This window comes from Drosophila ficusphila, unplaced genomic scaffold (assembly GCF_018152265.1).
Source record: "Drosophila ficusphila isolate 14025-0441.05 unplaced genomic scaffold, ASM1815226v1 contig_791, whole genome shotgun sequence".
NCBI classification, from domain to species: Eukaryota; Metazoa; Arthropoda; class Insecta; order Diptera; family Drosophilidae; genus Drosophila; species Drosophila ficusphila.
In genome coordinates, this window is record NW_025064737.1 from 14,755,451 (window position 1) to 14,769,147 (window position 13,697).

At 42.7% G+C, this 13,697-nt stretch overlaps 1 protein-coding gene across 1 annotated transcript in view; it reads right to left on the reverse strand.

Annotated features, from left to right (window-relative positions):
- The window catches only part of LOC108087129 (protein couch potato), a gene marked incomplete at its 5' end in the record, with an annotated part of 50,982 nt that extends 37,658 nt beyond the window's left edge, over positions 1 to 13,324 (reverse strand). The window contains 1 exon segment of the mRNA XM_017184326.2: positions 11,915 to 13,324. Coding sequence (XP_017039815.1) covers positions 11,915 to 13,324 — 1,410 coding nt within the window.
- Between the last annotated feature and the right edge of the window lie 373 nt (positions 13,325 to 13,697).

Consider the following 13,697-nt stretch of genomic DNA (forward strand, 5'->3'; position numbering starts at 1 on the left):
TCAGGGTCATCCTCTTAATTCGTTTAATTAAGGCCTTACCAAACATTGTTTCAATTGAGATGAGTGCGCTTGAAATCATCGCACTCAAGGCAATCAACTTTTGAGGCAAATCAAAGGCGCCTGATTAATATTTATTATTTCATTAGCTCGTTACACCACATGCAGTTGTGGGTGAGGGGATCGGATCGGATCGGATGGGATCGGGTTGGATTGGATTGGATGATTGTGGTTGGCCGTAATTTGAGCGTGAGGCCTAAGGCTTTGGGCGTGGCCAAAAGCATGAGTTAGTCTGTGCCGAGGTAACTGGATACGTTGGGCAATTCTTTTGGGGGCGAGAGGCAACTTTTGCGGCAACTCTCGACTTGCATAAGTCGCTCGTGTAATTCGAGTCAACACTTCGAAGCCCCCGAGCTCAACCGCACTCCAATGTAAACATTACATCTCCCTTTATGCATTATTATTTTTCATTTCCATTTCTGTACAACTTTTTGCCATTTTCCATTGTATCTGTTTGGCAGCGAAATGCCATTAACTTCCTGTACTGCCACTGTTAATTGCTGTTGTTGTTGCTGCTGCTGTTGTTGTTGTCTCTAATTTGTCAAACATTAAACAGAGGGTCGTAAATAAAACAATCAACCCGAGACATTTGGACATTTTGCAATAAAGCTTTCGCTGCTTGTATTTTGTTTGTCTCTTTACTTTTTTGGAATCGGCGAACCATGAAGGTTGAATGATGGAGCACATAGTATAATCGCAATCTATATAGAAGTGGGTGTTTTTATCCATGGGAAATACTTGGCGTTCGTTTCGTCCGCTAGAAACGCAATAAAAAGCTAAACAGTTTATCTTTTCAAATTTTCAACGTACATTTTTCAATTTGTGTTATGTGTAGCGCAACTCTTTTAAAGCCTTCTATACTCGTTAGTTAATACAAAGTATAGTATGGCTTGTAAATAGGCTTATAAATTGATTTTTCAGGGGAGACTTTTAGTAATCAGCTTCGAGCTAGAACAACTTCATCAACAATAACGAGGAAGGCAATCTTTATTGCCATTGTTGCCCTCGCGCACTCACGACAATTGTCAACTGCGAGTCGTACGAGACACAAATTAGCATTAGTATGAGTAATTAACTTAAATACAATAGAACAATTTAGTTTTCGCCAAATTGCACACAGCGACAACAACGAGGCATCATTAGAGGGGGCGACATTGTGCGACTTTGGCTCCCGCACACAATTGAAAATTTTGCAAGCTAAATAAGGCTTTGGCTTTTGGGTGGGTGGAAAAGCGGGTTTCGGGGATGGCCCGTCGACATTTTGGACTGTAATTACGCGAGAGCACGTCAACTGACCGCTCCAACGACCATTGGAGCCATCGTCCTCTGATCACCACCCTCCCATTTCCCTTCCCTCCCCCTTTTTCAACCCCTCGTAAAGCCGGCATTATGTAGCATGCATATTTGATTTTTAGCTGGGATTATATATGTTCGCTGGCCGTTGAATCGCTTGATATCGTGCACTTAAGAGGATGTTTTAGGGCGGGCAAGTGACGCGGAATCGGATCTGTATAATTTGTGTGCGATTTTTTCCACAGCTAAATGGATATTTCATGACCCAAATTTCGGTACCGACTAATGAGCATTTGATTGAGTCGAGTTTTTCATTGATATTCCTGGCAGCCAAGCGTAACTAAAGCTATTTCTGTATACTTGCGTGTGGTATGAGATAAGTTTCAACAGATACACGAAGCTTGATTATCCATATAATGAGTACATACCTGAAAAAAATAGAAAATAGATGATTGAATAAAGTTTTTCAAGTAACATTAAAGCTAAATGTAATTTTTTTCGACCAGAAAGCAGCCTATAAATTATAGAAAGTTTCCCCACTAATGCTGAATCAACAGTTATTGCCGCACCCACCGCACTTAACCCATGTTGACCGGCGACAATTTTTCCTTACAGATTGCCAATGGTCCTCTAAATGGGTTTTCTTCCATTCATTGACAACAATGCCCATTCAAAAAACTCGATGATGTTTTTTGTGAGCAAGTATTTTTTCTGCCTTTTCTACTCCTTTCTTACTTTTTTATTTTTTTTGCTACTCCACTCATTTTTCTTTGGCACACCGACATTTTGGAATTAAGCGGCGATTCCTTTCTTATTTGCCGCCTTTCTGGAAACTCCTGCCTTCCTGGTTCGCCTTTTGTGACGTAAATAGGCGGAAAAGAAAATTATGTTTACGCAAAGGGAGGAGGGGGAGCGGCGGGTTGGGTGGCAAGGGAGCTTCCGCCGGTTTCAGGTTTCAAACGGGTATCCTTTTGGCTAGTGGGTATACAGTGGGTTAAAGGTTTGGGGAAAGTATTGAAATTTCTTGGCAGAAAAGTGTTCATGTTTGAAAAACGGTATAAAATATATAAGGAACTTCTCTAATCAGAAAATAGTAAATTTGTGTCAAGTTATTCTTAACTCTCTATGTATATGCTTTGATCAAAATATAAATCAAATGATTGAATTTTAGTTTCTTCTTTATTCGGCATTCATATCAAAAAAGTCCGATAGCTTCAACATACGACCACAGTGCTTCCGGGCCGCCCTGAAACTCGCACCCTTACGTGGCACGCAAATTAAATGACTTGCTTACCCATGCCACATGGACACCCCACCTCCCCCTCCTTTTGCCGCTCTTTTGCGCTGCCATTAAAATCATGCTTCAATGGTTTTTGACCATTTTTACCCGCTCTTTTTGCTGTTGTTGTTGTTGTTGTTGTTGGCCCCGGCTTCAATGAAGTTTTTTCCAGCTTTGTTGCAGCGCCAGATGAAGGCAGCATACAAAAGTTCCTAGCCAAGTGGCAAAGTGGAACATGGAGCATGGAGCACGGAGCGACTTTCCTGCCACGCCCACCATTTCTGTTCTAGGTAAATGAACCTGTGCAACACTTGCCTGCTAAATGATTTACGCACTTTGGGAAATTTAATGGAGCAATTTTCTGAGTCAGTTGGGGGAAATCTTGAGAAATCGCCAGGGAGTCGCCCAAAAAAAGGAACTCAGGTGCTTGCCTTTAATTTGTTAAGTCAGTTAGCTATTTCCCTGAACGTATTGAAAAAGGTACAATTTTTAATTTGACTGCAATAAATTTCATATAGCTTGCTTTCTTTAAAGTAATTGGTTCACCATTTATTGAAGCCACATCAAAAGATCCGAAACATTATCAAGAATATCGTTTCTGATACTCTCCAATTAGCATTGTCTGCCATTTATGTATGGACAACCTCAGTTTTTATTTCAATCTTTTGGTGGTATTCTGTGGACTTTTTGTTTGTTTATTTATTGATGTCTGTCCCCTTGTTAAAGAACCTGACAGCCATTCTCCTCGGCTTGCATAAAACATCAAAAGCTGTGTGAAAACAGAATCCTGCTCCTGCCAAGGCTTTAACACCCCCCATTTCCCCTCCCCACGCCCCTCTCCATCTCACATGCTAAACAAATAAGGTCCATGGAGCTGGGAAACATGAAAAAAGTGGAAGAAAAAGCGAGCACACTGCCCCTAAAACTGTGCTATGATTTTTCCGAACGTTGTTTTTTACTGCGGTGCATTGCATGATGTTGTTGTTGTTTTGTTTTTTTTTTTGTGATGGAGTGCAGAGAAAAATAAAATCGCATAAACAAAAGGCGCCCTAAAGTTGATTTCCGGTTTCCGCTCAAATGGCTGCCACCATTCATCCCTCCGCAACTTTCCTTCTCCACGCGTTTTTCGTGTGAGAATTCCGTGCGAGATTGAGTGCAGCTGCAGGGTAATTGTTGTGTGTGTGAGTGTGTATTGGTGTGTGTGTATGTATGCGTGGTTCTGTGTGGGCGTGTCCGTTGGGGTGTGTAAATTTCATATTTTATGATTGACTCCACCCACATAGTTCGGACTGAAAACTGAAAGCAAACAAAAACAACGCTTCGACCAAAAATCACGAACAAAAAACATAAAGCTTTCAAGGCATGTCCAGTCATTAAAATAAAAAGAATTTTTTCTGATTTAATTAAGTTTTTAATTATCGAGCACCACGAATTGAAGTGCAATTATTCAGGAGATGACGAAACATAAACAGCAGTAAATTAAATATTAATTATATCTACAAAAAATATACAACAAAGTTTTGGTAAATATTATTATACGTTCTGAACAAACAATTTTACTTTTAAAGAAGTTTTTATGCCCTATAAAATTCCCTTCTACTGAGTACTTTTCTTGCTTGTATTTTTTGTGGCTGATTGGATGAATCGGCCTTTGGCCAACCAATATATAGAGATAAAATAGCGAAACAAGCAGAATGTTTGCATGAATGCAGATGGTTAGTTAGTGAGTGGTGGTGAAGAGTCGCTTGTTAAGAGGGGACGGAACACATGTTTCGGGACTGCGGCCTAATTATGATGGACGGCAAACACTTTTGGTGTTTTGGTGCTCTGCGCCCACTAATGAAGCCCTCCCAAGTGCGACAGATCAAACACACAGCACGCGCGTCCAAGAATTATTTCGACTCTCCGAGGAACCGAAGCGGAAACAAAGCAAATAGTCAAAGCAGCGCAAAAGGGGAACTAGGACCAAGAACAAGACCAAGAACAAGAACAAGAACACGAAGCAGGAACAAGAACAAGAGCAACGCACACACAGACAAATGGTGTGGCATGTGGCATTGTCATTTGTCTTTGGCCTGCAGAGGACGGTGATCCATCCGCTCCCTCACTCCCTCGGAAGCTTCCTGATTGCGTGTTGTCAGCACATTACCGCCAACATGTTCAACACATTAACGTTCGGTCGTGGAGGGGTCCGAATAATAAGTGGGGATTGAAGAATCGGGGGGATATTGGGTCCGCCATTTATTTATTTTAGTCACTTTTTGGTGAAACATTTGCAATTTGAGTGGAAACAAACAAGGGTCAAAAAAGCGGTTGCCAATTGGAAAAGGAGCTCTAACTAATTCAATTTACGTAATTCCAATGTTTCTTTTACAGAAAACAGCAAACATAAAAAGTTTGATTTTTTATTAAACTTTAAAGTTCTTTTTTTACTTTCTCTGCTCGCCATAAAACCTTAATTTGTAGAGGGCAACCCGAATTCCACCGCAGTGTGTAAATTAATTTTCCGCAAGGTAGAATGGTCAGCATGCTTATAAATTTTCAATTGATGGGAATCCATTTTCTCCTTCCACCATTCCAACTTTAACCCAGCTCCATCAATATTTAATTGAGCTTAACCTTTTTCACTCACTTCCCCTTTTTTTTGACCGCAGAAGCACAAACTCAAACTTGCCAACAGTTTGTTCGCTCCCTCGGAAAAAAAAGAACAACATGAGGGGACAACTCAAATGAAACTTCAATTATTCCACGTAAAAAATAAGCAGCTGTTGGTGAGGAGGCTTTTTGTGTGAGGTTCGTGGACTTTTCCCTGACCATAAACTGTAACTAAAATAAGAAGGAAAACGACGGCGCTGAATGGAGGCGAATTTTTGTTCACTTTGTTGTTTTGGCCTCGTCACGATTTTCTGTTTACAGCGGGGTTGGGGGTTGGGGGTCGGGAAATGCCCACCCATTTTGCGGGCTGAATCTTTTCATTTACCGTCGTCGTTACCTTCGCCGGCCATCCCCAAAATGCCCGTTTGCACTTATTTGTTTGGTGATTTGTTTGACTTGCGTGTCGATGATGACACAACACAAAACATCAGGAACGGCAACAACAATATACAACAAAAGGGAACAGCAGAAACGGTAAGTGAAATTTTCGCCACCCAAAAAGAGGCAAAACCGCACCCCACACCCACACAAACAAACAAACGAAAAAAAAGGAACGAGAGAAACTTATAATAATCATAAAAAAGGCAGCAGACAGCAGATGTCGCATTGCATACAAAAAGGCGCAGGGACGGGGGAAAATGAGTGGGAAAACGTGCGAAGAGAGGAAACAGCTAACTGACCAGAAGCGGAAATTGTTGCAAGTGTCAGCAACATTTTTTGTATATGCGTGTTTACAGTCAGCCTTATTTATTGACGGTCAGAAATAAGGGAGGAGAATAAAAAAGGAGAAGAAGGCAGCATAAAAAGTGTGGCTAAACCAAATTTAATAAGAACTTTCACACCGAGACACAAACAACACAGACGAATAGAAAAAGTTGTAGACATACAAAAAGAAATCAAAAGTTTTTACTCAACTATATTTACCAAGGAATACCACAGACATACTTCAAAACAAGCAGCAAACATTTTTTTTATAGTAAATAATATTTAAGAAATATTTTAAACTAAAAATACAACAAATCAAGTAAAACACACGCCACTTTCTTTGAGAAATAAGCATTGTGTTTAAGCCAGAATCACCCACCACAATTAAATCCCTATTTCGTTGAAGGAAACCCATTCTTGGCAAAATCCGTTTTATTTTTCTTTAATTACTTGTTTTTGCACCCTTCCTCTCTTATTTTTTTTTGGCAGCTCAGTTGATGGGGAATTCTCGTTTATGAGGCGTTTGCATGTTGTGTCAATTTGATGGCCACGCATAAACAAGAACACGAGACGGGGACAAAGCGTTGTATTTGGAGAGGGACAAAGCGGATACTAATGAGTTTTAAGGGGCCAAGAGATGGGGCTCCCGGGTGCCATATTCCGGCCATAATGAGCGGAGAAAACAAAAGGCGAAAAACCAAACGCAAAATGGACAAGTCCAAAAGGAGCATCAGCTTAGGGGAAATGTGATTCCAGCAGCAGTTTCTGCGAATATTAATGATGGCAGCAGGCCGAATGAAGTAGTGGGATTTCAGAGGAATTCCCACTGGGCCGGCTAAGTAAATATGGCCAAGAATACACTGCTGGCGACCTGCAATGTATGCCGTCAGCGTTTATGACTGCACTTCCTTCTCTGCAAACTACTTTCTTTCTCCCCAGCCGCACACTTTCTTCCCCTTTCACCCACGCATACAGGTAATTAAGAATTATGGGCCTGGGAGTCGAGGCTGAGCAGAACTTATTAATTTCTGCATTATTTAAGCGTGTAATTTATGTGTTCAGCTGGCATTTTTAATTGCATTACACGGCGGAAGGTTAATGCATGTTAAATGCATAATGAGCACCGCAAGCCGATGGGAAGTTGAAAAGGGCGGTGGAGCAAAAGGAAGAAGTGTCATACGAGGTGACGTTGCATGGCGTTTGTTTTATTAATTGAAGTTTAATCAGCGACAGCTGCCACAAGTCACGTATCATTTCCCATTTTCCCTTTCCCCAACTGGCTGGCAAAGGTCAAATCAAATGATAATAAAGCCACTTTAACGAGCTCAGATGCATCTTAAAACCACTTCAAACTAACTTCGACTATCTAAGATCTTTCGCCAACGACTTTCAGCTGAGTGCTCCTTCTATTCGATTCTTTTTATGTTGGCACCTCTAGTTTTACACAAATTATTTCCGATAACATCTTGAGAGTCTTGTCGCTCCTTTCCTTTCTTTTCGCTGGCCTGAACCTTTTAATAATTTCATTTAGCGCGAAATTGTCTTTAGCCAAATTGAATTAAGCCACCACCCATTCCTTGGCAACCATAAAAGGCGACTTCATCGTTTTACTTTCCTCGCATCTTTATAGAGTCTTTAGCTGCACTGCACAAAAATTGTTGAATGTTAATAAAAAATTTTTAGCTTGTTTTAAAAAGGAGAATTCATTTAATGCCAATTCTTTAAAGTTATTATTATTTGTGACTTAAAAATATGTTGTTTTAAAACTTTTTCGGTTGGCTTAGAATTAAATTCCAACTTTTATGAACAAAGTTTTTGGGTAAACTTGATCGTAGTGTGTTAAGGTCAGCTTAACCCAAACTTAAAGGTTGGCAGTTGACTTGGCCTAATGGCGCTCAAGATGCTTCAAGAACTTGGCCGCAAAGTGGACATTGTTAAGGGGAATGGTACCTGATTGGAAATGGAATTCGAAAGTGGCATAGACGGGTCCCAAACATTTGACCACGTAAAGCAATTTGCCAACTGCATTGATGTTAGCTTAAAAGCCTTGTCAAAAACAAAAAAGTAGGAAAAAGGGAAAAAATCAGAAAACCCAACACTTTTGGCATTTCGAGGGTTTAACGGAGAACGGAAAAGAGCAAGGACAAATAAAATGCAAATGTAAATAAGTAAATAAAATATACACAGTTGACATTTTGTTTGCTGGGCGGGGAAAATGGGTTGCTTTGCACACAAAATGTGTGAAGAGACCTCCGAAGGGGGCGTGAATTGTTTAGCCAAATTCATTGGGCCAAAAAGCATCGCCTTTCCCTTTCCTTCTCATAGGTTTCTCTGTTCCGCTCTCTCTCTTTATTTTTAGCCATAGCTATGGCCATACAGAAGGTGAGCAACAGTTGCAGCAGGGAAAACGCAAACTTTTCCTTCTGTTTCGCTAGACAGGCTGACAGTCTGACGCGCGCCACCTAGTGGCCGAAACTCTCAACTTTGATATTCTTTGGCCATTATTCTATTTGCAATTTTGCGCACAAACAACGCCAAATAAATAAGCAAATTGAAAAAATGTGAAACAAAATAATGCAAACAAACTGGAAAACTGCAAACTGTCAGGGGAGTGAAAATATAAAGCGGTGGTCTTCGTTGGTGGGAAAACGAGGGGGAGAAACTTGGAGGCTGAGGAATCTACCATTTTGGCACATGGCAATTTCCGTTGAGTGCACATGACAAAAATGTGGAATGTGCATAAAAAGTGCAGAGAGGAGTGGCTCCTGAGAGGGAAATGAGAGGGGGAGGGAGGGAGGTGGAATTCCTTTCGCAAACTGGCAAAAAGTTAAAAGTTTAATTGTGCGCAACTTTGGGCAGGATGTGATGTCAAGCCAGGCAACCGGGCCAAAGGACATCTGTGACAAGTTCTATTAAGTTTATTTTATATATTCTCACATTTTGCATTTAAACAAAGCACTACGTGCTGCCACAAGCCTGTTGGTGGTGGTGCAACCAGGAGAGCGGTAAGAGGGGGAGGGGAGTGGGTTAAGTAGGTGCAATCTGGCAGGGATCTGGGGACCAGGGGTCACTCGATTGTGTCGCACACACTTTTATATGGCAGGTTGCGCACACTTGACTGCTCGATGGCCCCAGAAGTCAGCCACTTTGCATCAGTTTCAGGACTCTTGGGCGGCACTCTCGCTCTCTGTTCCCTCATCCATTAAAATAAGTTTTCAAATTGGCAGTGGTTAGTTGAAAACTTCAATACGATTTTTTTACTGAACTGTAAAATTAAAAACTGAGATTGGGTAAAACATTGTTTTCAAATGGTAAAAATTTAAGTTTTTTAATAAATTTTGTTTCAATTATATTTTATATAATATAACAATTGTTCAATATCATATCTCAAATAATCCTAGTTTCCTTTTCCATTTTAAGAAAACTAATTCCAAGTTTTTAAATATCAAAACTTATCTAAAACTTCACAGATTCTTTCTTTGATTTACATATTTTCCTTTCCATTGCTTTTTCTGCTGCACATGTTGTCTAGATGTTGATTTTCATTTAAATCACAAATTTTTGCGCAGTGGAGCTAAGGGAATTGGCTTCCTTGCTCATAAAACGTTTAAATGAAAGAAAAGCAATATGTTGCCGCCTGCAGATGACAAGCAAACATCGTGGCCAGGATGCACCGGGGATAAGGGATATGGGGATATGGTATAAGGGATCTGGGATCTGGGATCTGGCTTTAGCCCCTTGGCTTGAGGTCTCTGTAAAATATTTACCAACCATCAGCCGCTGTCATACTTTTTTAATTGACTTATCAATAATTCATGCAGCTCTCTCACACACACACAGACCAACACACACACTCACACACGTGAAGAGCCGAAAGAAGTGGGAGGACAGAGCCGAGAATGAATACTCATAAATACAAATGAAGTCAGATTGCAGTGTGAATGAATAGGAAGGCAGAGAGAGTGAGAGAAAACGGAGGTGGAAAATGGGGGAAAAGGGGGAGGTGAATTGCATTTGCAACTCTTTTTCCAGGTTCAGGTCAACGACTCTCAAAGCCAAGCCATCTTTTTTTTCTGTTCCTTTCGCACTGCAGGAAGATTGCCTTCGTTTGCTCTTCGGCTTGATATTTATTTTGATTAATTTAAGTCTCCTAGTCAGTAATATTTTTCATTTTCATGTGCAACTTTATCTTCTTTCGGCTTGCATCTTTCTCGCCTTTTATTTTGGGTGAGATTTCAGGGGGAAGGGGGAAAATTGCAGTGCAGCCAAGTGATTGATGCATTTTTAATGCGAATTTCCGTAGGAGAACTCCAGCAGCAAAGGCAAAAGATTTTCACAAAAATATATAGCATTTGAAAAAAATATTCCTTCTACATTATGGTGAGTTACTCGATTAAATAAAAGCCAATAAGAATCCTTTAAAGGTACGCTTCAAAGAAAAAAAATGTTGCAAAGTAAGTCCTTTAAAATAACGGATTAGTAACACCTCTTAAACTCTAGAAAATCAAAACGTAATGTATTCTTTACGGCTCTTTTACAACCAAAATTTAAAAGTAAACCTTTCGGAGCCACCCAACTGTTTTCCCCTTTAACCTTTGGCCAACTATTCAGCAACCTGTGCGATAAAGAAACTCAATAAATTTCACAAAATCACGCGCACATAAAAATCCATAATCGCAGTAGCAACGAGGAAAGTAAAACAAAAGTAAGAACATTTTTTGTTATCAAGGATGAAATCAAATTTAACGCATCGCTTGGTAGTAGTGGTAGCCCCCACCCCACCCCCTTTTACACCCCCTCCCCCTTTAAACCCCCTCCAACCTTTTGCTGGGGGGCTTCGGATGCGTGTGTAAGGCCACGTACCCACTTGACATGAAGGCAGTGCAGCGAAGCGAACGTTGGGTGGTTTCGCTGGGTTTGGGTGGTTCAGTGGGGGGCGTGTGTGTTGGTGGGTCGGTGGGTTGGGTGGTTGGGCACGTGCCGCGCGGATTACGCGTGGCATGCTGCTGCGAAGAAATATGAAAGGAAAGCAGCGTGAAATATGTGTAGCATAAGACAAGGCGCATAATCAAAATGTAAGCAACAACAAGAACAACAAACAGCGCCAGCAGTGGCACCACCAATGGATGCACATGCCACTTACACAAGTGCAAAACCCCTACCCCATCCCCTCTCCCCCTCTCCCTTTTTCTCTGGCTTCATAAAGCAGCAGGCTCCCCCTTTTCGGCCAAAAACAAAGGGCGCCAAACAAAAATCTTACGCCCGAGCTGCCAGTTGATGTAGCGCACCATTATTTCAGGGGATATCAAAGGGGCGGCGCTCGATGCACTGGGCCAGCAGCACTCGACATATCGATCATACTTTCTATTGCCGTTGAAAATCAGGCGAAAGTCTTTAAATGAATCAAATGAAAGCGAGTGATTGAAAGGGATTTCCATCTGGCACATGTGTTGAAGTCTGTGTTTTCCATAAAGATTAACTGCAGCTATATAAATCATTTTTAAGCACAAATTGAACGAGGACTCTTTGAAAATAAATGAAATATAATAGCTTTTATTGAAAACTCTTTAAAGGAAATGTGAGCCTGAGCTATGGGTTTAATTTTGGCATTTAAACTCCAAGCTTCCTAAGATAATCCCCAGAATAATTTGCATGGACCTTGCTTATGTACATAAATGTAAATTTTAGCCCCAATTCTAGTACTCTACTTAGAGATTTCGGCTGGCAGGATAACTTTCCGCAATTCTTTGCCAACAATATTTCAGTATGCAGGATTTCGTATTCCCCAAGCTGTCACTTTTGTCGCATTTCGCTGTTGGGCCAAGAACTCTTTTTCGTTTTCGCTACCCCAAATTTATTTTGTACTTCTATTTTGTCTGCCGTATATAGTATCCTTTAGATGGAGAAATGGAAGCTGTCACTCACCTCTTCCTCGTTGCTGGCCGTGTTCACCGAGTCCATGCTCTGCGAAAGTCCCAGCGGGGCCAAAGCCATTTGATTCTCCATTATGGCGTTGCTGTTGTTGTTGCTGTTGATGTTGCTGTTGCTGCTGCTGTTGCTGTTGTTCAGATTGTTGTTGCTGTCGCTAACGGCCGATGCTGCTGGTGTACCAGCTGATGTTGCTGCTGTTGTTGCTGCCGCAGATGCTCCTGTTGCTCCTGTGGGGGCGGCGCTGGTGGCGCTGCCTGCCGGCGAGGGCGTGGTCGGCGCGGAGGCGGTCGCGGAGTTCGACTCGTGCGAGTGCGATTCGTGGGCGGGACTGTCCGGCAAGCTGCCGCCGCTAGTCGAAACCGCAGCAACGGATGTTGCAACTGACACAACTGCTGCTGCTGCTGCTGGGCTGCTGCTGCTGTTGCTGTTGCTGCTGTGCTTGCTGTTGCTGCTGCTGTTGCTGCTGCTCAGTAGAATGTGTTGCTGTTGCTGCTGCTGCTGTGGTGCGTATCTGTGCAGCTGGTAGCCGCCGTAGTGGGCCAAGGATTGCTGCTGCACCTGCTGTTGCTGCTGCAGATGCTGATTCAGTAGGGCTGCTGCTGCCGCCTGGTTGAACTGCGCCAATCGCTGTTGCTGCTGCTGCTGCTGTTGCTGCAACTGCACTTGCGGTGAGGCGGCAACTGCGTAGGCAACCTGTTGCTGCTGCACTTGCTGCTGCTGCTGCGCCTGCACTTGCTGCTGTTGCTGCTGCTGTTGCTGTTGCTGCTGCTGCTGCTGCTGTTGGTGGTGGGCGGCAACGGCGGCCGCGAACTGCGTGGGATGGGCGAAGCTCAGCTGGTGGTGGTGCGGATGCGAGATCGGATGCGAATGCGAGATCTGGTGCGAGTGGGCGATCTGGTGCGAGTGCGCGATCGGGTGACCCTTGACCGAGACGGGCAGCGGCACGGGCACGGAGACGGGCAGCGGCACGGAGACCGGAACGGGCACGGGAACGGTCACCGGCAGAACGGAGACGGCGGCGGCACACTGGCGCTTGGGCGACGGCGACAACACCTGTGGGGCACTTGCTGGCGTCTGCGGCAGCGTCGGCCTGCGTTTTATCGCAATCGACGAAATGGTGATGGCTTTTTCAAACACCGCCTGCTGGTTGTTGTTGTTGCTGCTGTTGTTGTGGTTGCTGCCTGGGCTTACGTTGCTGTTGATCTGATTGATCGGAGTGATAATCGAACCAAGAGGGTTGTTGCCTTGGTTGCTGCTGATCGTCGTCGTCGGCGCTACTGGCAACAGGTGTTGCAGTTGCAGTTGCGGTTCGGCGGCTGCTGCAGCGGCGGCGGCGGCGGTGGCGGCTATGAGCAGTTGATGATGGCTGCCCAACAGGTCCTGGTAGTTGGCTATTTTGACGAATCAGTTGAACTAGAAAATAAGAGGGAAAATTATGAAATTAGAGAAAGGCTTGTAAATTTCTAATTACTAAGTATTGCATTTTTAATGCTACTTAAATAAGCTATGACCTTTGCTCTTAATATTGAAACCATTCTTAAAATTTTAGAACCCCAAACAAAAGAGGATCTGAAATTTTAACTTTGAATAGAAGTCAAATATTTGGGCAGCGTGTGAGTTATTGTTTTGCGCATATGCAAATAGTACTTCGATATGTCGAAATACTTTCGGGTTTATTTAACATAATGCAAATGTTTACAAAAGAGAAAAGTGAGTGAGGGGATGGGGCGAAGGTCTCGAACAACACTGCATAAATCAAAAGCAAATATGACGACAA